This window comes from Paecilomyces variotii (genome assembly GCF_004022145.1).
Source record: "Paecilomyces variotii strain CBS 101075 chromosome Unknown C8Q69scaffold_2, whole genome shotgun sequence".
NCBI classification, from domain to species: Eukaryota; Fungi; Ascomycota; class Eurotiomycetes; order Eurotiales; family Thermoascaceae; genus Paecilomyces; species Paecilomyces variotii.
The window spans coordinates 3,996,358-4,018,454 of record NW_021167141.1 but is presented as its reverse complement, the minus strand read 5'-3'; the positions used below and the strand labels follow the sequence as shown (position 1 = coordinate 4,018,454).

Here is a 22,097-nt window from a genome sequence, read left to right as displayed (position 1 = left end):
CGGCATGAAGACCGTCTCCATCGGTCGGTGTCATGTCCGAGATATGTCCTTGGGAGATATTTAATTTGATATATATCCGTTGTTGTGATTTCAGTAATCAACTTACTGCAGCGTCAGGAACTAAATCAATAATCCTAGGAACTAGAATACAATTCTGAAGTGTCTGAGCTATGATCTCTCAGCGGGACGTCTCCCCGCGGGGTGAGAGTCATCCGGGAGAACAGCCGGGGAATTCGGGAAGATGCGGACTTCGTGTAAAGGAGGGAAGAGACAGAAATTGCTTATATATGGAGTTCGTTCCAAAGCTTGCTGCTAGTATTAAATTGACTTGGGCGGAGAAGTCGGGTATATCTACTGTAAGCACGAAGATCAGAAGAAACGCTAGTTAACTATTGGTGAGCGCCGAAAAACTTCAGGGACCGGGATAGGGCGGAAGCCGTGGTTTTCTGGACCACTAAAAGGACCCTACAATATCTGGCCTAATCTTTGCCATTATTTAAATTGAGATGAATAAAGGGATAATCCAAGGACTAGCTAACTACTTTGCAGAGAATGATTGAGGGCATCAGTAGTATCCTACTAGGCTAGGCCATCGCACTGTCCTTACACATGGAGATCTTTAAGCTGAAATTATCATTGGTAAACAAGGCTGGGACGACTTGATGACAGGGTATCTCATGATGCAGGCATTTACAGTACTGTGTATTAATGACTTCTGTATCAAGATCACGTACAGTAAGCCGGGGAAATCCGGGATATACTAGAGTGAGTTACCCGAGGGAACAGACAATCTAGAAGATGTGATTCAGGAGAGTGAGTCGAGCTATTTGTTATAGTATGGCTCTCGACGAAGATGATTCGTGTCAGTTGAATGGTAAGTAAATTTGATTGGTAAGTGTACATGGATTTTGTCTAATGAGGTCTGAGGATGTATGTACAGTACAAGGCATCAATGTTCGCAAATGGACACGAATAGACAATAGATCACATCAAGCTCGTTCGTCCCCCAATTTCTCTTGCCCCCTCTCCGTTTGGCATCTCTCCATTTCTGCCAACGGCAAATTCATCGTATATAGCGTCGAGCCGTCTGCGCTCAGCCTCACTCAGCGAACAACGCGTGGTGGAAAGTGAGCGCTCGACATGCTCCCAGCGGATCACAACTTCATCACGTGCATCATCATCATGATGAATACCGTTTGTGCCATTTGTGACTGGCTGTGCAGCAGAGTCTGCTGCACCTCCAGCTCCGTGCTCAAGCTGACGTTGACGGCGTCGCGCCTGCTTCATGGCTTCGAGCTTAGCGGCCACAACCGCTGGCGGCGTAAGAGCGGATGATCTGATACCACGAGATGAGATGGCGGCATCGTGTTCAGATGAATCGTATAGAAATTGGATAAAGGACTTGCTAGTAGCATCTTTAGAGGAACGATCGGCTGATTGGTTCTTGGTGGGTTCAGATGATCGGTCCCCGAGGACGTCGTGGATGGCTTCTAAATGAGCATTGTATACCACGGCCTGGAGATCTGCACCCGAGTAGCCCTCAGTGCGGGATGCAATATCGTCGATGCGTGCCTCCACATCATCACTCAATTTCAGCTTCTTGCTCACTGCTCGAATAATATCGACTCTATCTTCATGCGAAGGCACGTCGCACAGTAAGGACTTGTCAAGACGACCAGGACGTAACAACGCAGGATCAATAAGATCGGGCCGGGATGTTGCGGCAAGCACATATACTCCGGATAGACCCTCTGCGCCATCCATTTGCGTGAGAAGCTGATTGACAACACGGTCAGTGACACCAGTAGAGTCATGGCCACGCTTAGGAGCTATACTGTCAAACTCGTCGAAGAAAAGAATGCAGGGTCTGGCAGCTTCTGCTCTCTCGAACAGATCTCGGACGCTTTTCTCACTAGCACCGATGTATTTGTTCAAGATTTCTGGGCCCTTGACGCTGATGAAATTCAAACCGCACTCGCCTGCAACGGCGCTTGCAAGCAATGTCTTACCACAGCCAGGAAAGCCGTATAGAAGTAGACCAGACCGCAGTCGGAGAGGACATTGAGCAAAGATGGGTGCATATTTGGTTGGGTATTGCAGCGTTTCCAGCAGCGTCTGTCTCGTCTGGCGGAGACCACCAACAGCAGCAAACGTCGTAGAAGAAGACGTGAGAGTAACGTTGCGGAGGGAAGCTGGCGTGAACCCCTTGAGTGCGCGCTCAAAATCCTCCGTTCCCAAAGTAATACCCGTCGAAGTTGCTTCAGTATCCTGAACGGACCGAATAAGAGCCTCATTCCGAGCACGAGCGACCAATAATACTAGGTCTCCCGGCATGTAGCCATCGGTCTTACCGGCCAAGTCGAGAAAATCGAGATCTCGAGACAGATGGAACCCATCTGCACCGGACGAACTTGGACGACTTCCGGGGTTTGACGGATCCAGCCATGAATCTTGTGTCGAGGCGCTCCTACTGCGAGCATGGCCGTTTAGAGTGCTATCTTGCTTGTCCTCCTGTGTCAGCTTTTCCAAGATCTTCCGTCGTCCTTCTTTGTCAGGCGCTTTCAAGGCGACTATTTCCCTCACGACGTGACCACCCACAATAGTATTGTTCAGAGATTCTTTCGACTGAGCAGTTGCGAGCAGAACGACGGAGGATGTCATCGTACAATACTCGCGAACTACGGAGCATATAATCTCGCTGACTTGACGGCTCCGTCCATTCTCGCCTCCCACCTGAAGCTCAGTTTCGACAGGACACAATTTATCCAAATCATCCAGAATCACGACTGATTGTCCACCAAGACGGGCACACCAGGCGGCAGACATGAAGAGACGGTTTAGCGTCTCCCTGATTGTGGAAACACGTGTCTCATCTGTGACCAACTTGCGACATGAGAAGTAGGTAACGTTGAACAGATACTCTTCCCTCAGCCGATGTGCTAGAAGGTGGCTGAGTGTCGTCTTTCCGGATCCAAGTCCACCGGTCAATAGTACAGAAGAGGACCTGGTTAAATTTGCCAGACTCGAATCAATGAGGGAATCAATTCCCACCATCTCTGGTGGTGAGGACGGTATTTGCTCATCGGATGGAAGCGAAGACAAGAGGGGATCGACCGGTTTAGGTATTTCCGCCTGCACCTCTATATTCAGCTTACCTTCTGATCCCAGCAGCCACCCAAAACTTGGTTTGCTGGCGTCAGAGGAGTTCTTCAACGGCGGATCGAAACGAATGATCCCGCCATCAAACGTGGTGGCGATATGACTTTCCACCTTTGGGATCATCATACCGTCTGTGATAGGGCCCGACAATAGCCCGTTATCCGAGCCCGGACTACCATAAGTGATCCTAATGCGTTCCGCCAATGCCTCCCTAGATGCCGCAGTGTCACCTCCGAATTTCAGACCTTCTTTTTTCTTCGAACTATCCAAGGCGAACGGATATATCTTCAGAGACTTGACTGCGGATCGCTGCAGTTGGGATGGGGCTGCCTCCACTCGTACAATGCCTCCCATCATCTTTTCACTTCCCAACGCAGCGCATAGGGCAGAGGAGACAGCCACATGCTTGCTATCTGGGGCATCTTCCCAGGGGATCACTTTGGCAATCAATTTTGTCGCAGGACGGCCAGCTTCGGTTGATTCCTGCTCCTTCTGCTGCAACTGCTGTTGAGGGTCCACGGGTGCCTGCAAACCAGCCGGTTGGACCACCAACACAGAGACCCAGCTCGTGCCACGCAGTTCGTTTGTAGCCAGAACATCCCGGTCAATCCAGACGCGGAATCCATCATTACTGTGTTCTGCTGCTTCCTCATCAAACCATTCCTCAGCGAACTGGCGATCGACCCCTCGAAGATATACAGCGCCTCTGGTTGTGGAATCAGCACCATTGCTCTTAGATCGTACCGTACTACTCGTGCTCCTCCCCCCGGTACTCCTCCGGCTACTGCCTGTGATGCTTCTAGTCTCCCCACGCGACCCTTTTGTCGACTTGGCACGGACCTTCGGCGCCACGATGACCTCCGCATCCGGCGCAACCTTCGCGAATGGTGAGGTTGTCGGTACGGGGGGTGTCAACGAGGTTATAATGATATTAGCAGTAGAGGTTGGAGACAGGTGCAGTGTCAAAGGATGCAGATGCTCCCCCTGTCCTGAAGCACCACTATTGTAGGCGGGGTTTGGCAGAGCACGAATCTGTGATTGCAGGTTCAGTTCCAGAAAGGTTGCATGAAGTTCGATGACTGTGAAATGTGTCAGCAGAAGTTCCAGTGGCAAATGGGCTAGACATTCATACTCTCCCAGTCCGTTGGAGTCAAAGGCTCAATATTGATTGTATGTGCTACTGGAGGATCGAGGTGAACAAATAGCCCAACCTATTACCATTAGTATCATCAGCAAAAGGCACGAGCGCATACTACATACCTTCTGCCCCTCTGTCAAGCCCAAGATCTTTCCAAACGTCGAGTCTATTTCTATAGCGGCCACTTCATGTTCTCTGCTTGAATCTCCTCGAAGACCATCCTTGCCGATGACCGGGGCAAGCCTCCGCTTACTGGGCATTCCTGTCCATCCCAGGTATGAAGACCGTTGCACAGGTCCCGTGTTTGAGTGAGAGCCTGACGATCCGATGGACGAGCGATACTGAAGCTCAACGATGACATTCTGCGCAGCCTAATAAGGGAAGTTAGCTCATATGGCAAGTCCATGGGGGCAAATCCAAGCTTACCGCATTGGCATTGACCAGCATCGACACCAGAGACGGCGGCAAGTTGACCAGGCAGCTCTTCAGCGGCACCAGGGCCACCTCAGCAGTGGTTGTGGGTTTCCTGGGGGCCATTGCAAGGATCCTGATGCCAGAACAACCACATAGAATAGCAGCTGAAAGCAAGTCGAAGCCAAGTCTCGCGGGGAAGGCGATGCCAGGCCTGAGCTTCTGCTCTACTCCGGACTGACTCCGCACTCTGGTCGAAGTCCGCGGAGAGTCACGGGAGGCCGACGGGCCGAGGGTTAATCCGCTCCGCGCCACGGGCCCTGATGCGTGCCTTGCGCTAGTCTGTTTCGGGTCTAGTGCCAATTAAGGAATGAACAGACGCGTCTCGATCCAGCTGATCGCGTGTCGCGTCGCGTCGTGGCATCTCCAACCTCCGATTTCTGCGCCCGTTGCCCGTTGTCCACATTATTTTGCGACACCTGAGGGGGGAAATACAGTTTCTCATCACCACCTCCTCGTACAGAATCGGCCGGTGTGCGCAGAGACGTGTCTAACGCATCATGGCTTTATTACAATATCCAGCGCCGGTCGATTATCCGGCCCAGCTGGACGCCTTCAAGGACTTTCTGAAGCACTTCAAGACCTTCGAATCCGCGTCAGAGTCAGCTGCGACTGAGGCGATTGAGGACCTGCATATTGACGGTGATACAACCAGTGACGAATATGACTTCATGGACGATGTTGAGCAGGATGGAGCGGGCGGAACAGGGAGAAACAGAAGACGACGAGAGCCGAAGCAGAAGTATATGCAAATGCTGCAAGAGGTGGCAGATCGGGAGCGTAACCACATCCTGATTGAGTTGGACGATCTGGAAGCGGTCAGTAAGGGCGGAGTATGCGATAGAACACGACTCTGACGTTGTCATGTGCAGTTCGAAAAAACTCTTCCCGACGATGCAAATTTGAAGCTTGTCGAGACGGTCCAGCGCAACACGAAACACTATGTCGACATTTTCTCTCAAGCTGTGGATGAAGTCATGCCAAAAGAGACCAAGGAAATGACGTAAGTGAAGTAGAATACCGCTCATGGATTCAGCAATGTTGCTAACGTTCGGCAGTTTCAAGGACGATGTTCTCGACGTTATCATGTCGCAGAGAGAAAAGCGCAATGAAACAATGGCTATGGCGATGGAGGCTGACATGGATGCCGCGATGACAGCGCCGTCAATGTTCCCTCCGGAACTGACCCGTCGATACACCCTCAACTTCAAGCCCCTTACTCCATCTGGCTCCAGCAGTGATCGCAGCTCGAAGGCACTGGCAGTGCGAAATGTGAGAGGTGAACATCTCGGCAGTTTGATCACCGTCAGAGGTATCACCACGCGAGTTTCAGATGTCAAGCCGGCGGTTGAGATCAACGCCTACACTTGCGACCGTTGTGGATGCGAAGTCTTCCAACCGATCACGACGAAACAGTTCATTCCCATGACAGAATGCCCGTCAGAAGAGTGCAAGAAGAACAATTCCAAGGGCCAGCTGTTCCTGTCTACCCGCGCGTCCAAGTTCATCCCTTTTCAGGAAGTCAAGATCCAGGAGATGGCCGACCAAGTGCCGGTGGGCCATATCCCCCGTACCATGACTATTCACTGTCATGGGGCTTTGACACGGCAGGTTAACCCTGGTGATGTCGTGGATATAGCGGGAATCTTCTTGCCTGTCCCCTATACGGGTTTCAGGGCAATCCGTGCCGGTCTGCTGACAGACACCTACCTGGAGGCTCAGCATATCACCCAGCACAAGAAGGCATACAATGATCTCATTATGGACCCTCGCACTCTTAAGCGGATCGAACAATATAAGAACTCTGGGAATATGTACGACATTCTCGCTCGCTCTATTGCACCCGAGATCTACGGTCATCTGGACGTGAAGAAAGCACTCCTTCTACTTCTTATCGGAGGTGTGACGAAGGAAATGGGCGATGGTATGCACATTCGTGGAGATATCAATATCTGTCTCATGGGTGATCCTGGTGTTGCCAAGTCGCAGCTGCTCAAGTACATCGTCAAGGTGGCTCCTCGAGGTGTCTACACGACCGGTCGTGGAAGCAGTGGTGTCGGTCTTACTGCTGCCGTGATGCGAGATCCAGTCACGGACGAAATGGTCCTCGAAGGAGGTGCTCTTGTGCTTGCAGACAACGGTATCTGCTGTATTGATGAGTTCGACAAGATGGACGATACCGATCGAACCGCTATCCACGAAGTGATGGAACAGCAGACCATTTCGATTTCCAAGGCAGGAATTTCCACCACTCTCAACGCGCGTACATCTATTCTCGCCGCTGCCAACCCTCTGTATGGACGCTACAACCCGCGTGTCTCCCCTGTGGAGAACATCAACCTTCCAGCGGCCCTTCTATCACGTTTTGATATCCTTTTCCTTCTTCTTGATACTCCTTCTCCCGACGGGGATGAGGAACTAGCAAACCATGTCACCTACGTCCACATGCATAACAAGCACCCGGACACCGGGGAGAGTGCCGTCGTGTTCACTGCTTCTGAAGTCCGACAGTATATTGCCAAGGCCCGAACATACCGCCCTGTTGTCCCTCAGTCGGTGTCCGACTACATGGTCGGTGCATATGTACGGATGCGCAACCAGCAAAAGAAGGAAGACGGCACCAAGAAGCAGTTCTCTCACACTACTCCTCGTACTCTTCTGGGAGTTATTCGTTTGTCCCAGGCGTTGGCCCGTCTCCGATTCAGCGAGGAAGTTGTCGAGGAGGACGTGGACGAGGCCTTGCGTCTGATTGAGGTTAGCAAGGCATCTCTGCGCAACGATGGCCAGGGCGGCCAGGACCAGAGCCCCACCACCAAGATCTACAACTTGATTCGTGCCATGAGGGACAGCGGAGCTGCGGCTGTTGGTGATGGCGAGGAGGGAGAACTGAGCATGAAGAGAATCCGTGAGCGTGTCCTCGCGAAGGGATTCACTGAGGACCAGCTCGTGCAGACTGTTGACGAGTACGCTAACATGGACGTAAGTCTCCTTGTATCCCATTTATTGTTACTCTATATTGACTTTTGCTGTTTTCAGGTCTGGCAAATCACGGGCAACGGGACGCGTCTCATGTTCGTCGAGAACGATGGCATGGACATGTGAGACATCGTTCAGATGGAAAAGCGAAACATCCTCTTCTATTTCTCCCGTTTCCCTTAATATCTGTTTCTGTTCTGGATTACGGTCTGATCTATTAATGTGATCTCATGTGATATCGTCATGGCAGGTAGAGTGGGACCCGGTGTGGTATGGCGTTCGTGTCTTGACAGACAAATTATTCGAGCTATTTTATATTCCAAAATGATCCCATTTGGCTTTGCTGCATCAGTTTAGATCTTACTACTTGCTCTAGACTCTTTCACATCTTTGTATATCAACCAGATTATGGAATCAGCTTTGAGTGGGGAAGGGACTTGCATATCTTGCTCTATGCTCTATTCTCTCTGGAGCCGGACGGCTCAAACATGACTGCCCAAGCAGCTCTGGTATATAGGCTTGCAGCTCTCACCAATAAACCAACGCAAAACGCCGCTCAGAAAGGGTACCCCGTTTATTTTTACCCACACCTTCGCTCACATTGCCCACATCACACCCGCCTTTTATTCCCCTTTCCTTCCCTCCAGTCCTCTTATTTCCTTCACGTAAAGAGGCCTTCAAGCCTCCTTAGCGAAAGCCTTAGCAGTCCCAGCCAGATTCGTAGCCGCGGCACCAACGCTCGCTCTCTTCGAGTGGTAATTCGAAATAGCAGCCTTGATGGCATCCTCAGCGAGAAGGGAGCAGTGCACTGTTTTTGTTTCCCAATCAATATTCCATACTCACACAACCAAATAATATATGAATTGAATCCGGGGAAGAAGGGACAGTAACTCACGCTTCACGGGCGGAAGGCATAGTTCGGCTGCAATATCGGTGTTCTTGATCTTCGCGGCGTCCTCCACTACACACCAGAAACCATTAGCTTAATATCAAAAGCCATATCATAAACCACCACCTATAACTCTCATTTCCGTCTTCAGTTTCTTTCTTTTTTTTTTTTTCTGGATATCTCCGTCCCCTTTCCTTTTCTCCTCGAGAAAGAATCCACTCACAAGTCTTCCCCTTGATCAACGTTGTCAAATAACTCGAGCTCGCAATCGCCGAACCACACCCGAAAGTCTTGAATTTCGTATCCACAATCGTCCCCGTCGCCTCATCGACCTGGATATCGAGTCTGATCACATCACCGCACGCAGGGGCGCCAACAAGGCCAGATCCAACGGAGGCGGACTTGCGGTCCAGAGAGCCGCTGTTCCGGGGATTCGAGTAGTGGTCGAGTACTTTCTCATGGTAAGAGCGAATCTGAGGCACGGAGGAGCGGATGAAAGGCGTCCGCGACGAGGCGGCGCGGGTGACTGGACGGAGAGAAAACATTTTTTCTGGTGAAAGAGAGAGAATAATAAAAAGAAGGTCGGGGTGGTGGATATAGAGAGGACTGGACAGACGCAAGAGACACTCAAGTTGCATTCGGAGACCTGGGGAAGGATTGATAATCTGCATCAGATAAGCTGCGTCACGTGACATGGTCGGGGTTTGCTTATGTCTTTTCTTCTAATAGATGAATCCTCAGTGTTTTCATACTCATCACAGCCAATAAATTCTGCGACGCAATTTACAGGATGATGATGCCGCACAGCAATGCGGAACAGGAGGAGTCTATGCTGGGGCTTCCGACGACGGACAGCGACAGTGACAGCGAATTCGATGTAGAAGAGGACGTGCACAGTGATGTGGACGAGGAGGAGATTAAGAAGTGGCTTTCGACGAAGTACGAGCGCGGCTCGAAAAAGCCCATGAAGAAGCCTCTCACAGCACCTTGGGATCTGCCGATCAGCGATGCAGACGTGGAGAAGCTCAAAGTCGGGTTCAAATGTCGAATCATGGACGACAAATGGGACATGCTGATCGAGGATCCGGACGAAAATGGCAACATATCTCTCCACATCCTTCGAAGCTGGTTACAGGAGCCGTGCTACATACTTCACATTGTTCCTAAACCAAGCAACGATGATTTTGGGAGTGCAAAGATCCAAAGCATCACCTGGGAAGGGAACAAGGCTGGGTTGCAATGCGATGCAGAGCAGGCAAAAAAGGAAACCGTAATTCTGACCAGATGCCACCTCCACTGCGAGTTTGAGATGCTCCCGGACTACCCGTCCTCGGTGTTTTGGGATCCTAGTGCTTATAAGAAGCTGGACGCGGAATAGGTTACTAGGCCCCCTAGAAGGCCATCCGGTAGTGTCATTTCTGCAATATACTATTCCAGTGTGTCGTAGCGGCTGTCATGCCATCGTTTGCTCCTCAACTGCATTACAAGTTGGGAGTTGGATAGGTAGTACTACTTTGGGGTTTATATAAGTCTTACACTGGTACCCGTAGTATAACTATAACCTCAGGCACAGACATCTCTTCGTAATCAATTTTATTCTCCTGAACATGCTGAGCCGGTGTACTCTAGATAGAGATGAACTACAGCTTCTTTTCTGCTGGTCTAGAGTATGGACACCACTCGCTTTGACGTGCTGGTCGAGTCACTCGGCTACTGGCATATTACAGGAAGGTTGTAATAGTAAGAAAATAATATGAATCATAAGGTTTTCATTTGTTGTTATGTCTAGTATCTCAAACCATCGGCTCTTTCTCGCAGGGAAAAATCTGTCCACTTTTCCGAAGTATCTCTGCACGAATTGGTATGAGAAGGTATCTCCCATAATTGTCGTCTCCGGTGATGCCGCTGTATTTCGTTCCTTCGATCTGCTGAAGCACTGTTTGAGGGAGGCCGTTCAGCTCAGCTGATGGAAGGGATCCGGATCGATGTAACAGCAGTAGCCGGCACTACCACTTCAGCAGAATTCTGGCGGAGTGGAATTTTCCTGTGGCGTACTATCCAGTATGCTGGTCTTTCCGTATAGGGATGTACTGTACAACCTGATGCCGTATATCCCAGTGTTTACCCTTTCCCAAACAGTGAAGCCTATGGCAGACCATGGCTGCAAGACCCCTGTTGATATTGCTGCACAGCGAAGGGATATTTGGACCCAAGTGCAGCTGATACTGTGACTGTATCCTGACTGAGGCCAGGGTACAGTGAGTCTCTGCCATAATAGTGGTATCATGTCCGTATTTCAGGCAACAGTGTCCACTCATGTAAGGACGAAATGGAGAAACAGCAGTCCCAATATCGTAAGAAGACCATGAGGAGCAGTCGCAGCAGCAGCGCTCCTCCTCTTCGTATGGGGAAACCACTTTTTACACACATCGACATTCGCTGACCAGTCGAGCCCCGAAGCGTTGGCGGGAATAACACCCGCAGCGGTGGCGCCTGAGTAAGTCCATCGATAGTCGAGGTCGCTTCTCCACGTCCAGAAAATCCAACCGTTTGTCTGTTCGTACAATTGCTGCTGCGCGGCGAACCAGTCGCTATAAAATCCCTTGTTCTGGTTGTTGCTGATGGTGAAGTCTGGATCGTCCTGGATTTTGTTGCCAACCATCAGCGACCATTCCTGCACGACCTTCGGCGTCTCTTTGTCGGTTCTCCGGTTATCTGTCTGGCAGCTGTACCACATATAGGTGGTCTGATTGCCCCCTGTCAGGACAGAAAGCACGTAGTTGTGGTCATCGTACGCAATTGATTTATCTTTGCCCAGATTGGAGTCGGGATCACCGGCACCCCAGAGCTCATCCATGTATTGGACGTGCAGGGCATCAGCATAGGACACTCCCAGCAGTTTCTCAGCAGTCCGGATGGCTGACAAGGCCTGCGGATAGAAGACCGAGGTCAGAGTATTCTCTCCCGACGCGGGATATGCACTGCCATCGTTCTTGCTGACCGGCTCGTTCAGGACTTCAAGAATGCCGACAGTCTTGTACGCTGGGTTCGTGTGGATCCTCTTCGTCATCCAGCTCAACCAGAGTGCTGCACGGCCATAATTTGCCGCATCGTAGAAGCCAGGAACCGTGGTTAGCTACAAAGTCCAGCAGTCCGGTCAGTTATCCGTGGCTCAAGCTCTTGGCGATCATCCAAGATCAGTCGGATCTACACAACTTACCTGGCCTGTGAATGGATCGTCTTGCTGGGCTCCAGGTGCCCCGTGCAAGTCGAGAATAACGAATATCCCGAGATCGGCAGCTTTCTGGACAACAGCGTCCAGGTACGGCAGCATGCGATCACCGTCGGGGAAGTGCTCACTGGGGAGGACGATGTCCTTGTAACTCCAATACCCTGTGTCCTTCGTTAGATGGAAGGATTCCCCGCGTATTTCAGAAAGACCGCATACCGATAGGAATTCGGATCGAGTTCAGACCAACGTCGTACACGGACTTCACACTGTCGGGGGTGATCCAGTTCTTCCAGTGATCCTCAAAGCGATCGTTCTGCTCGGAAGTATTCTTGGCCTGCAACATGCAGTCGAACTCGGATTTCGCATTGCCGCACTTGAGAGTCTCGTTCCATTCTTGAGACATCATCCAGGGCTCCGAGATCAGCCAGCCTCCAAAGTTGACGCCGCGGATTCTGTTGTTCGTGCCCGATTTCTTTGGCGCTTTCTGCTGCCCGAGTTCTGCGTATCGCGCGGTCGCATTGAAGGCTGCCAGGTCCCGACTGCTCGGTAACCAGGCATGCGCCAGAGCGGCATAGAAGACCACCACAAAGAGAGCGGTGCAGGCATGCATCTTCGTTGGCGGGCAGTTCAGCGGACGTCCAGCGTGCCTGTCCTGTCTACTAGACTGGAGTATGCGATCAGCGAGAAGGGGCCCGGTCTCGATCTTATACTCCAAGGTACGAAGATTTAAGGTAACATCACTAACTACTACTAACTCAGGGGCTGTGTCCATATGGCTGGATCACTGATAAAGCAACTGTCGATCGTACACCTAGTGCTCACCATGATCATCATACAGATTGGATGCTCAATCTCATTAGCTTTCGACATGCGGAATCTCGGGACCATCTGGAATAGTTCCAAGAGGTACCCGTTCAGCCGGCATCCACCAGGCGGGTGATAAACCTGCTTAAACGAATTTTAGTCTAGTTTACGCTTTAAAGGATTTAGCTCATCGTGCGATCTGACATTGACATCGCCAAGGTCGCCAGCAGGACCCTGGCAGCAGCAGGCAGAGTTACAACCTCCACCTCATACCGTACCGGTCTATCTTGCTTCGCCATTCGATCAAGATATGCATGCTGCACGGCTTATAGTGGACTGTTGCATTCGATCTTTCTATCGCAGGCACGTTTCCGAACGTAGACAAGAAGCCGACTGACCCAGCCGATCAATCGGACTCAGCCTGATAGAACCAGCAACGGCTCCACAGAACAGTTCCTTTTTTTCCATTTGAACCACGGAGGCTCTTGTGTTGGTAGCAGGGAATTAGCATCGAACGGGGGAATCCCGTCGCCATTAGCTACTCCGTACAGACTTTCTAATTCTTTAGCAATCGACCCACGCACCATGAGGACCTCGTCCGATGTCCCCCGTCTATCTTTGCGCCTACGATGTCGCTCGGACCTTGACGGCGATCTTCAAGCGCCTATCACCAAAGAATCAGGATCTGGATTCCGAAGAGCCAAGGTTACACATAATCACAACGTTAGTGATATCGACCGACCCCTACAGCATCCCCCAAGACGTAACCCATTCTCCTCTTCGTCGAGGTCTGTTTGTTTGGGAGCTGTTACCGACAAGTTCTCCGATCGGCCATGAGTGGGCCTGGGTGAATTAAGCGTATCTGAATGCCGGTTCAACTATTCAGTCAATGATCTACAATTGCCGTGCTAGAGCCTGCTAAGAACCAAGAGCCGTGCCCGAAAGAAACTAACTTATCGACATTCGCATGTCGCGTCAAGAGATAAGCCTGCTTGAGGTTATTTGCTGCGCTAAGGACCCTCGTCTATACTTTATCTTCACCTGGATCGGAACTATACTATGTCTGTGGCTGGTGCTTGGTAGTATTCTCGACTTTTATGCGTCAGTAAGTGTCCGTCCGCGACCGTCTCGGCATACCGAGCAATACGAAGCAGTGAAGCAGTGGGCGCTTTGCTCTCCGATAATACTCTGCGATATAAAGTCGCGAATATTCATTGATAACTTTTTCGCTCCCTTGTGAGTGGCGGTTACTGTCGCTATATTCCCAAATAACTAACTGCCCATCGTCTCGCGCTGACAAAATCACACATGGCTGGCCGTGGGGTAGTCATCAGAAGAGAGTCTAGTCAAATAAATCGCATATATGCCGGTGTGCAAACTATGCGAAGATCATGTCAGCGGCAAGAGGTCAGCTTCCAGGGCCCTATATGACTGATCTAGTGATCCGTCTGGTCAGTTTATCAGCGCTACACATTTTGCTTGAGGATGTTCCTGTATCTGCACAATATAGCAAAAGACATAGCTTGGGAACGAGAGAAATCTGCTGAACACCATACCATATTCTCCCATCGGATCGGATCCCCTCATCCATACAAAATAGAATTCGCGGGGTCAGATCCAAAGATAGATTTTCAGTGCTATCCTTGGACGCCGCGAGCCAAGCCGGTGGTTTCCAGCCAACCACGCCTCTTCCGTCAACCTATAAAAACATCTTTACTATGATGACTCTCCAGGTGTTCCGTACCAGCCGGCAATTTCCTCGTATCCAGGCCTGACATTGGTCTTTTTGCCATCAGAACAGGTCAGCAGCCTTAGCCGGGACCGGAAACAGCAACTGCTTGAACTACTAGTACTCGTCTAGCCTGTCAGCTCTCTCGTATCCCATCTTGGGGTTGTCTCACTCATAATGCATCGCGGCGCACATGATCCAGATGTTCCCCGCATTCAACATTATTCCCGCTGGAACGCCCTTGTTTCCATTTGCCAATGCTGACACATTCTATAAGCAGATGTCGGGTATGCAACTCTTGAAGTCATGATATCGTATTTATAAAACAGGACCATATACCGCCTGATGCCAAGTGTATCCCGGACTGGCCGGCTTTTGAATGGCTCTTTGACAGCATCTTGTATTGGTCGAGCAGGAGACAATAATAGCAGCACTCGATGGATTTCTGAATGAATGGATTCAGCTGCCGGTCAAAGTTACTGGACTTCCTGCCTAAGACCTGGGCTGTCATCATGACTTTCTTCGGATCAGGTGTTGCCGGTTCAGCTGTATCTGTTGGGAGGCCTCAAAGCCATGCCTCAGCTCCGTTTCCTTCATGGCTGATATTGATCGAACGTGGCAGATGTCTATATCGACCAAAACTATATAAAGTCCCCCTGACCGTCCCTGTTATTGCGTGCTTTTCCAGATCATCGCACAATAATCCTCAGCGAATAACCAGATCAATCTCATTCTTTGACTTTCTGTATCAAAACCAAAACCACCAATCCACAATGGCACCCCTTGGCATGCTCGCTTCTCTCTCCCTCCTCGCCGCTGCTGCTATCGCAGCTCCTGGAGCCCCTCTCCAGCCATACTGTGGCACCTGCAATCCGCTCTCTGGCCAGAATTCTTGCGATGTGACCACATCCTGCATCAACACTGGCTCGCTCTTCCACTGTGCCTGTCGTGCCGGCTACAAGGCGTCGACAGACAACGATGACTACTCGAAGCAGTTCCGTCTCAATGTCCCGAATTACCAGTACCTAGTCTTCACTCCAGAGAACACGGCCTGCGATACTCTCTGTGACAATCCTTACGGAGCTAGCTCGGAGCTCTGCGCTGAGGTCCCCATTCAGGACAAGTGCCCTATTTAAATAGTCTGAGGGATTGGATGAGGAATAATATCATGGATTATGAGGAAGACATATGGACGCTTCTGTATTTACTCCTGGCCTAAACGACCATTTGCTATGAATTCTTTAATTAAAACCAGCTCCCAAGGAACGGATGGACTGTATAAACTGGCCTGTCATTATTTGCAGCCACTTCTTCATCTCTCGATGTGATTTAAATGTCTCCATCTGCTCCACTAGCTGAGAATTGGCTATTCTTCCGTGCCTTGCTAATAGTATCCTGCGTCTCCGATTCATCTCGCTCCATAATTTTGCGTTTTGCATCTCGAGATTGAAGAGCAGCTGTACTGTATGAGAAAAATACTTTTGCGTCAATCTTGCCGTTGTAAATGCTCATTAGTAGTAAATAGCTCTAGAAGAGCTCAGTTACTCGGATAGCTATTTTGGCTTGTTCTTTTAGGAGACGATCGAATCGCCGACTACCACGCTTATCCCGTGGTGTTAGATTCATCTTTTTCAGAGATTATGCGGACTCTGCGAGTTGTATTTTCAGTTCAACTGTATTTCTTGATGTTTTTGACCGTGAAGAAGTTATAGGAGTATCTCCAGTATATGTATCAAGTTCCGGTTCCTTTTTAAGTATCTATTTCAATAGAACCAGATCCTATGCGTGAGTTAAGTAGCCAGATTGCTCGAGTAGAAGAGGCATAACGGATTGACTGTACGTGGTTTCAATGCCTTATCACTCACACTATGAATTGGAGTAGGAAATTCGACTTTATCAGCTGCTGAACCCCATATCTGCAAGATTAGATTATTATTCTGACGATAGTGATGCTTATAGGCTAAGAATAGCTTTCCATTAAACAGTTAAAGAACATGTGCAGTATGTGTACTGGAAATGCGAAAGATATGATAGAAAGACCCTTGCAAAATTCAGGGAGATCAGTGGTTAAATGTGAGCTAACTTAGCTACCTAACGTAGCAAGTGACCCGGCGCCATATCCTATACAAAAGGGCTTCTTTTCAAGTTGCAATATGTCAACAGCTAAATGCGTAGTAGAAGAAGTTTGGGAAAACTATTCATACATTATAGATGATTATTATTATGGTTACTATTTTTCGCTATATAACTCTTTTTTTTTTAATAATCTTAAAAATGCATGTTGATATCATAAATGCTGGAATTACCTTGGTATTTTATGTTACAGATAGAACTGTATATCTTAACAAGTGGTCTTCTTAGTTTGTATAACTACTAGGTTGTATTATGTCTGGCTAGTCTTAATTTCTTTTGATATTCTATCTTTAAGTTATTGTAATACTTGAAAGAAGTGGTTTTGTATGGAGATCTACTTAGTGCCGGGCACTCGCTTGTGGTTTATGTTAAAAGCGTATATTACTACTAGACACATGTGACCTTAATGCACTCCCAGACTATCTATGATTTTGCAGAAGTTATACATGGTTCAACTTATCAAACAATCGCATCAACAAATAAGTGGTGTGTAGATCTTTAGCTAGCCGCACCACTCTGCGATCTCAATAGCATCAACGGAGTGTAGATCTTCAGCCAGCCACGCAGAAAAGTGGGCGATCGCCGCACTGCTTTGCGATTTCAACAGTGCGTCCTAACCTTTGTGACGCAATCATTCTCTCTACGAGCAGCTTGATTGGGGGGGGCATTGGGTATATCTACAGGATTATACCATGCATCGCGGTCCTCGTCGCAGCCTTAATCCGCAGAATCCCGAAGGAGAGTTCTCCTTAAACTGGGTCCACCTCCATTTTACCTTGCCTGTAAGGTGGCACAGAGGTCTAGCTAGCTCAGCAATGTTCTTTATCCATCGCCTAGTTATCCTGATAGCCCCGAGGAAAGGGCCCGTTGCTTGTATTAAGTGGGGGAGGATTTCGCACGACAGGTATGCTGCTACTCGAGCTGAACCTTATAAATAGATCTGAAAACTCACGAAATCTTTCAAAGCAAGCAACCACTATTCATATCCCTTTCCACATCTTTCTCATTCTGCAATTCGATCGGTGCAAAATAATATCAAGAACGAGAGATTTCAGCAACCTACCTCTATACAGATCACAATAACTATCTATCTCTTTGAGACAAAATGGGGGTCACTCCTTTGAGCGGGTATGTTCGCTTCTCATATATTATTGTTTTAATTGCACAGACTAAAGATGTTCTAGGCTGGAAACCTTCTATGAAATTATCAACAACGGCAATGTTATCATTATCGACTTTTGGGCAACTTGGTGCGGGCCTTGCAGACTGATGTCTCCTATTTTCGAACAGCTGTCGGAACAGATGTCAGGTCCGGAGTTCTATAAGGTGGACGTTGACGAGGAGCAGGCCATAGCCGAGGAAATCGGTATCAGATCTATGCCAACATATATGGTGTTTAAAGACGGACAGAAGCTCGAAGAACTAGTCGGTGCTAATCCGGGAAAGCTTGAAATGTTGGTTGGGGACCTTGATATGTATATGTATTAAAGCCATATGATCTTATACAACCGAGAAAAGGCGATGCTTTCCTTTTTAATTTTGGATTTCTGGTTAGAGTAATCCCATTATTGTTGTGGTACTACGTGGGGCAGCTCCTAAAACCCTCTATTATTGCCTTTATCCCTGAAATAATAATAGAGATATGGTCCCCACCCACATCTGCACTGTCTGTTGGCTTTAGCTGCTCACTGCTATGCCCTGCACTAGCCGGCGGCTATTGGGTGATTGTGACCTCCTGCATTCCTGTTGGATCCTTAAACTAGTCGCTGACGTCCAAGGGTAAAGGATGTAAATGATGTGGACAGCCCCGAAAGTTGCGATGTGATTACAGAGCTTGAAAAGGGTAAATCGCCTGATAGCTCTCACCAAGTTCCTTGCCAAGGAGGTTGTCCTCTTTATAATCCGCACCCTGATAGTACTCTGCAGCACTTTCAATACCAATATGCCTGATACTACAGTTTTAAGCAAAACTCCTCCCCTCCTCTATTGACCAGGTGCAGGGTTCTCTGATTAGTGGGAAGAGAAGATATCGCTCCTAGGAAGTGACATGTTGTCTCAAGGGAGATTAGGATTATCTTAGCCATGCTGTTGAGGTATTTGGCTCTGTGATGAACAATGGAAAAGTCGACAAATAGATAGATTCCTTTCTTTATCATCTACCTATGCTAATAATATATATAATCCAGTAGAATCTGCTGGATAGCCGGGCTAATGCCCGCCTATTCTGAGCGAGTCCTGAGGTTACATAGCAGACAGTATTTTAGGGGCTGTATATTTCCTAGTCAGTACTCGTATAATGAGTCAAATTATATTCCTCGTGAGGGTTAGCGAATATCGCGTGGCAGAGGGGTTATGGGGTCAAGGTAGTCTAGACTCCGTACTTACTTCGTGCATCCCGTTCCTACTCCGGATCGAAGCTAGCCACGTCTGCGCTCCCTGCGTGCGAGAGAGGGGAAGTAGCTGCTACACTGCTGCATATATGAGGTGAGATTTAGTGGCGGAGCCAGATCGAAGGCCGTTTAACTACTACTGCATGGAGCACGACATCGTGTCGCAGTCAAACACATGGTCCAAGTGAAAGAACCAGCAAATAATCGCTGCAGGACTATCGCCGAGAAGCACATGCTCATTTGACATCTGCGCTTCAATACGCCTCGTGCAGGGGTCTACATCTCGCGTGCAGTACTAATGTGGGAGGGATTTGACTCCTTCGGATGGAACCCAAGAAGAAGGATTGCAACTCGATAGGTCACGGCGGACTGAATGCACAAGACGGACAGGGAAAAAGAAACGAAGACTGCTATCCTGAATAAGGGCAACATTGCGATTGGTTTGGTAGAAACCAAGCAGTCTGTGCCAATCATGTCCTCGGATACCTTGCAATTTCACCATTCCTATTTGCTATTTACTTAGCGATGTGGCTTGTATCTAGTAGCCTAGCTTACTTCGGATGAAACAAGTGATTCCGTTAGCCTAATGTGGCTGGGAACGATTCGTACAATTCAGCGATTATCATAGAGGGAGACTACTGGTATGTTCATAGAAGGCATTTCAAGTGCGCCAATGGCAGACAGTATGGAAAGACCGAAGTGAGGATGACGAGAGGGGAGGCGCAAGCCAGAATTTTCGATCGGAAAATAGGGAAATTTAGCCATGGAAAAGGCTGAATTGGCCCCCAAGTCGACTTGCCCACGTACATCAGCAGTGACTACGGAGTAGTTACTAATAACTAAAGAATATCGCTTACAAACTGATGCGGTTAGACTGAACCCGTGTTCTCACAGTTAGGCTGATCTCGCTAATATCCATGGATCTTGGTGGACTTTGAATCTGCCTGTGTATATGACTCGGGCCCATGCTCCTTCGGGTGCAATATCTCAGTTCTGTACAGCGATATATGGCGCGCCTTACGTACACCACCGCCCCCTCGGATTCAAGATCGCGCCGAGAAGTTAGCGAGGTCAGCTCAACTGGTGCCTGCTGAACCCCGAGACGCTGATAGGCTGTAGATATTACTATATCCTCAGCCTAAATTTACATCTTCGAAATGGCCCAAGGCGAGAAGATAACGGCAGCGACTGAAAAGGGTGCAGAATATTGGGGTAATCTGGAGAACAGAAGCAGCTGAAGAGAAAATGGTCGAAAGAGCCAGAGATGGACCTTGATATATCGAACTCTCTTTAAGGATAGGCGAAATGTATTGTATGTAGTATGTGTAGTCGTTGAATAGACGTCCTAGACTACGATCAATGCACTGCCAGAGGCTCAGAATATGTAATACACTCTGTACATGTAAAAGAAGCCTTGGACCAGACCCCCTGCACTATCTAGGTCGTTTTGAAATGAAGGATCCTAGATTCCCGTTAGCAAGAAGCGAGTACCCAATAAATCCAAAGACATACCTAGCTGGTGATGGATTCTTTGGGGGCGATTCTCACCAGCCAGCATCGAAGCCTCGCGCTTACTAAAAGGGAAAGGAATAACAATAGATATAAACTTGGCTCCCTCCGAGATGCTGTATGAATTGACCTGTTCAGAAACCCTTGGGACAACAACACTGGCATTATGTTCGGAACTCTGCACTGGAGCCCTCATGGTAAAGAGGCAGAATTCATTGAGAGGCCACACGGATCCTCGAACCTAGAAAGGAATCCAGCGTGCGATCGGTGCAGGGCCAGAAAGGTGATCATGAACTGGCCCACCTGTCAGAGACCTGAAACAGTTCAAACTGACAGATTGGGTTATACAAATGTAGGTGAAATGCAGGGATCTCGGTAACGAAGGTTGCACCCGATGCGTACGCCTGGGGAAGACGTGCACGTTCAGTACTGGCAAGCATCGAGGCGATCACCGAATACAAAAGGCAAGCATCAACAAGCATACATCACACCAGCACTCGCCGCACTGGCTGGACTCGTTTCCTCAGCCGTCAGCGTCGTCGAGCTGCAAAGACACAGAACATGAGGAAGAAGAGCCTGAGCACAAAGACATGGAGAAACAGCCTCCTATGTCTTCCCTACCAGATCCCCAGGATGGCGATGGAGATGGAAACGTAAATGTAAATGAAATGACCTTCGACCTGTCTTTTCTCGCCAACTTCGACCATGAGTCGAGCGATCGAGGCGGCGAGGACTCTTCCAGGTTTGCCCTTTTCTCTGCAATCTCACCCAGCACGCAACCCGAGCCAGAGCCCAGCTCTATCACCAGCATGTTGGGGACATTACTCTCACCACCACTCAGCTCAGAGGACGAGTCCCAATACTTCTCTCCTGTCGGCCACGCCCACCCGCAAGACCCGTCTAACCTCTTCGACATCTGCATCCCCACGCCCGCATCTCTACACACATCCACATCCACGGCGTTTCCCTCTGGGCTGTCCGGCCAACCATGTGGTTGTCTCGCGGCCGTCGTCTTTGCCGTCGAGCAATTCGAGGCGAGCTGCCACGCCGGCCACCGCGCTGAGCTGGACTCCATCGTCTCATACCAGAAGGAAGCCATCAAGTGCTGCCGCGCGCAGCTCAAGTGTAGCAGCTGCATCGCCAGGAGAGAGACCCTCGTGCTGCTGGTCTTCATGCTCGAGAAAATCGTCGCGGCCTGTGGTCTGGTTGTCGGGTTGTACCGTGTGAAAGACGTACAACCTCACCGACCTTCCTCGTCGTTGCGGGTCAACGGTGATGGGAGTCTAGATCTTGGCCTTGCCACGTCCAAGGCTGACTGGCGGGAACTCCTCCTGGGCGACTATGAAATTAGCTCGCCCCTGGAATGGGAGCATCTGGTCCGCGTGCTCATCCTTCTCCAACTAAGGGCAGTGATGGAGCTGTTGGCGGACGTGAAGAGCATGGAGAGCGAGGTCCTGGGAGAAACGCTGATGGCGAGCCTCACACAGGCGGAGATACGGCTCGGCGAACTTGAGAAATCCATATTCATTCTATAGAACTGGGTGTACTTTCATGGTGACATGCTTATTTTCTCTTTCTTTTAGGGTTCTACTCCGTATTCCAATGCTTCAACAATTTATCTAGACCAAGAAACCCCCCTCCCCCACTCACAACACAAAAGTTCTGCA

General features: G+C 49.4%; 8 protein-coding genes across 8 annotated transcripts; 5 read left to right on the top strand and 3 right to left on the bottom strand.

Annotated features, from left to right (window-relative positions):
* Positions 1 to 862: 862 nt before the first annotated feature.
* C8Q69DRAFT_414645 (AAA+-type ATPase) lies at positions 863 to 5,003 on the bottom strand. The gene is made up of 4 exons (XM_028628335.1): positions 4,724 to 5,003; positions 4,420 to 4,668; positions 4,292 to 4,370; positions 863 to 4,238 (listed from the first exon to the last, which is right to left on the bottom strand). The coding sequence occupies exons 1-4, from the start codon at positions 4,832 to 4,834 to the stop codon at positions 985 to 987; spliced, it is 3,693 nt and encodes a 1,230-aa protein (XP_028488260.1). The 5' UTR covers positions 4,835 to 5,003; the 3' UTR covers positions 863 to 984.
* A 129-nt stretch (positions 5,004 to 5,132) lies between these two features.
* On the top strand, positions 5,133 to 8,051 carry C8Q69DRAFT_177783 (MCM2/3/5 family-domain-containing protein). Its single transcript, XM_028625831.1, has 4 exons — positions 5,133 to 5,586; positions 5,641 to 5,771; positions 5,827 to 7,747; positions 7,805 to 8,051. The coding sequence occupies exons 1-4, from the start codon at positions 5,269 to 5,271 to the stop codon at positions 7,868 to 7,870; spliced, it is 2,436 nt and encodes an 811-aa protein (XP_028488259.1). The 5' UTR covers positions 5,133 to 5,268; the 3' UTR covers positions 7,871 to 8,051.
* Positions 8,052 to 8,421: 370 nt separating this feature from the next.
* Positions 8,422 to 9,178, bottom strand: C8Q69DRAFT_505237 (NifU-like N terminal domain-containing protein; the record flags this gene model as incomplete). The annotated part of the gene is made up of 3 exons (XM_028632685.1): positions 8,422 to 8,552; positions 8,640 to 8,705; positions 8,857 to 9,178. 3 exons carry the CDS (start codon positions 9,176 to 9,178, stop codon positions 8,422 to 8,424), a joined length of 519 nt encoding a protein of 172 aa, XP_028488258.1.
* A 90-nt stretch (positions 9,179 to 9,268) lies between these two features.
* Positions 9,269 to 10,254, top strand: C8Q69DRAFT_459503 (hypothetical protein). Its single transcript, XM_028630084.1, has one exon. It carries the CDS (start codon positions 9,424 to 9,426, stop codon positions 10,009 to 10,011), a length of 588 nt encoding a protein of 195 aa, XP_028488257.1. The 5' UTR covers positions 9,269 to 9,423; the 3' UTR covers positions 10,012 to 10,254.
* A 693-nt stretch (positions 10,255 to 10,947) lies between these two features.
* On the bottom strand, positions 10,948 to 12,475 carry C8Q69DRAFT_485507 (b-1,6-glucanase; the record flags this gene model as incomplete). The annotated part of the gene is made up of 3 exons (XM_028631836.1): positions 10,948 to 11,769; positions 11,854 to 12,026; positions 12,082 to 12,475. 3 exons carry the CDS (start codon positions 12,473 to 12,475, stop codon positions 10,948 to 10,950), a joined length of 1,389 nt encoding a protein of 462 aa, XP_028488256.1.
* A 2,696-nt stretch (positions 12,476 to 15,171) lies between these two features.
* On the top strand, positions 15,172 to 15,534 carry C8Q69DRAFT_505234 (putative adhesin; the record flags this gene model as incomplete). Its single annotated transcript, XM_028632684.1, has 1 exon — positions 15,172 to 15,534. The coding sequence occupies one exon, from the start codon at positions 15,172 to 15,174 to the stop codon at positions 15,532 to 15,534; it is 363 nt and encodes a 120-aa protein (XP_028488255.1).
* A 2,102-nt stretch (positions 15,535 to 17,636) lies between these two features.
* On the top strand, positions 17,637 to 18,019 carry C8Q69DRAFT_442760 (thioredoxin; the record flags this gene model as incomplete). The annotated part of the gene is made up of 2 exons (XM_028628871.1): positions 17,637 to 17,659; positions 17,716 to 18,019. 2 exons carry the CDS (start codon positions 17,637 to 17,639, stop codon positions 18,017 to 18,019), a joined length of 327 nt encoding a protein of 108 aa, XP_028488254.1.
* Positions 18,020 to 20,300: 2,281 nt separating this feature from the next.
* On the top strand, positions 20,301 to 21,990 carry C8Q69DRAFT_459489 (fungal Zn binuclear cluster domain-containing protein). The gene is made up of 3 exons (XM_028630083.1): positions 20,301 to 20,383; positions 20,434 to 20,711; positions 20,785 to 21,990. Exons 2-3 carry the CDS (start codon positions 20,597 to 20,599, stop codon positions 21,963 to 21,965), a joined length of 1,296 nt encoding a protein of 431 aa, XP_028488253.1. The 5' UTR covers positions 20,301 to 20,383; positions 20,434 to 20,596; the 3' UTR covers positions 21,966 to 21,990.
* The last annotated feature ends 107 nt before the right edge of the window (positions 21,991 to 22,097 follow it).

Coding starts and splice junctions, on each gene's coding strand:
- C8Q69DRAFT_414645 (XM_028628335.1), bottom strand. CDS start 4,834: ATGGCCCCCAGGAAACCCACAACCACTGCTGAGGTGGCCCTGGTGCCG. Junction 4,669..4,723: donor TGCTGGTCAATGCCAATGCG/GTAAGCTTGGAT, acceptor TTCCCTTATTAG/GCTGCGCAGAATGTCATCGT. Junction 4,239..4,291: donor GACTCCAACGGACTGGGAGA/GTATGAATGTCT, acceptor CACATTTCACAG/TCATCGAACTTCATGCAACC.
- C8Q69DRAFT_177783 (XM_028625831.1), top strand. CDS start 5,269: ATGGCTTTATTACAATATCCAGCGCCGGTCGATTATCCGGCCCAGCTG. Junction 5,772..5,826: donor AAAGAGACCAAGGAAATGAC/GTAAGTGAAGTA, acceptor AACGTTCGGCAG/TTTCAAGGACGATGTTCTCG. Junction 7,748..7,804: donor ACGAGTACGCTAACATGGAC/GTAAGTCTCCTT, acceptor TGCTGTTTTCAG/GTCTGGCAAATCACGGGCAA.
- C8Q69DRAFT_459503 (XM_028630084.1), top strand. CDS start 9,424: ATGATGATGCCGCACAGCAATGCGGAACAGGAGGAGTCTATGCTGGGG.
- C8Q69DRAFT_459489 (XM_028630083.1), top strand. CDS start 20,597: ATGTTCGGAACTCTGCACTGGAGCCCTCATGGTAAAGAGGCAGAATTC. Junction 20,712..20,784: donor CGATCGGTGCAGGGCCAGAA/AGGTGATCATGA, acceptor TTATACAAATGT/AGGTGAAATGCAGGGATCTC.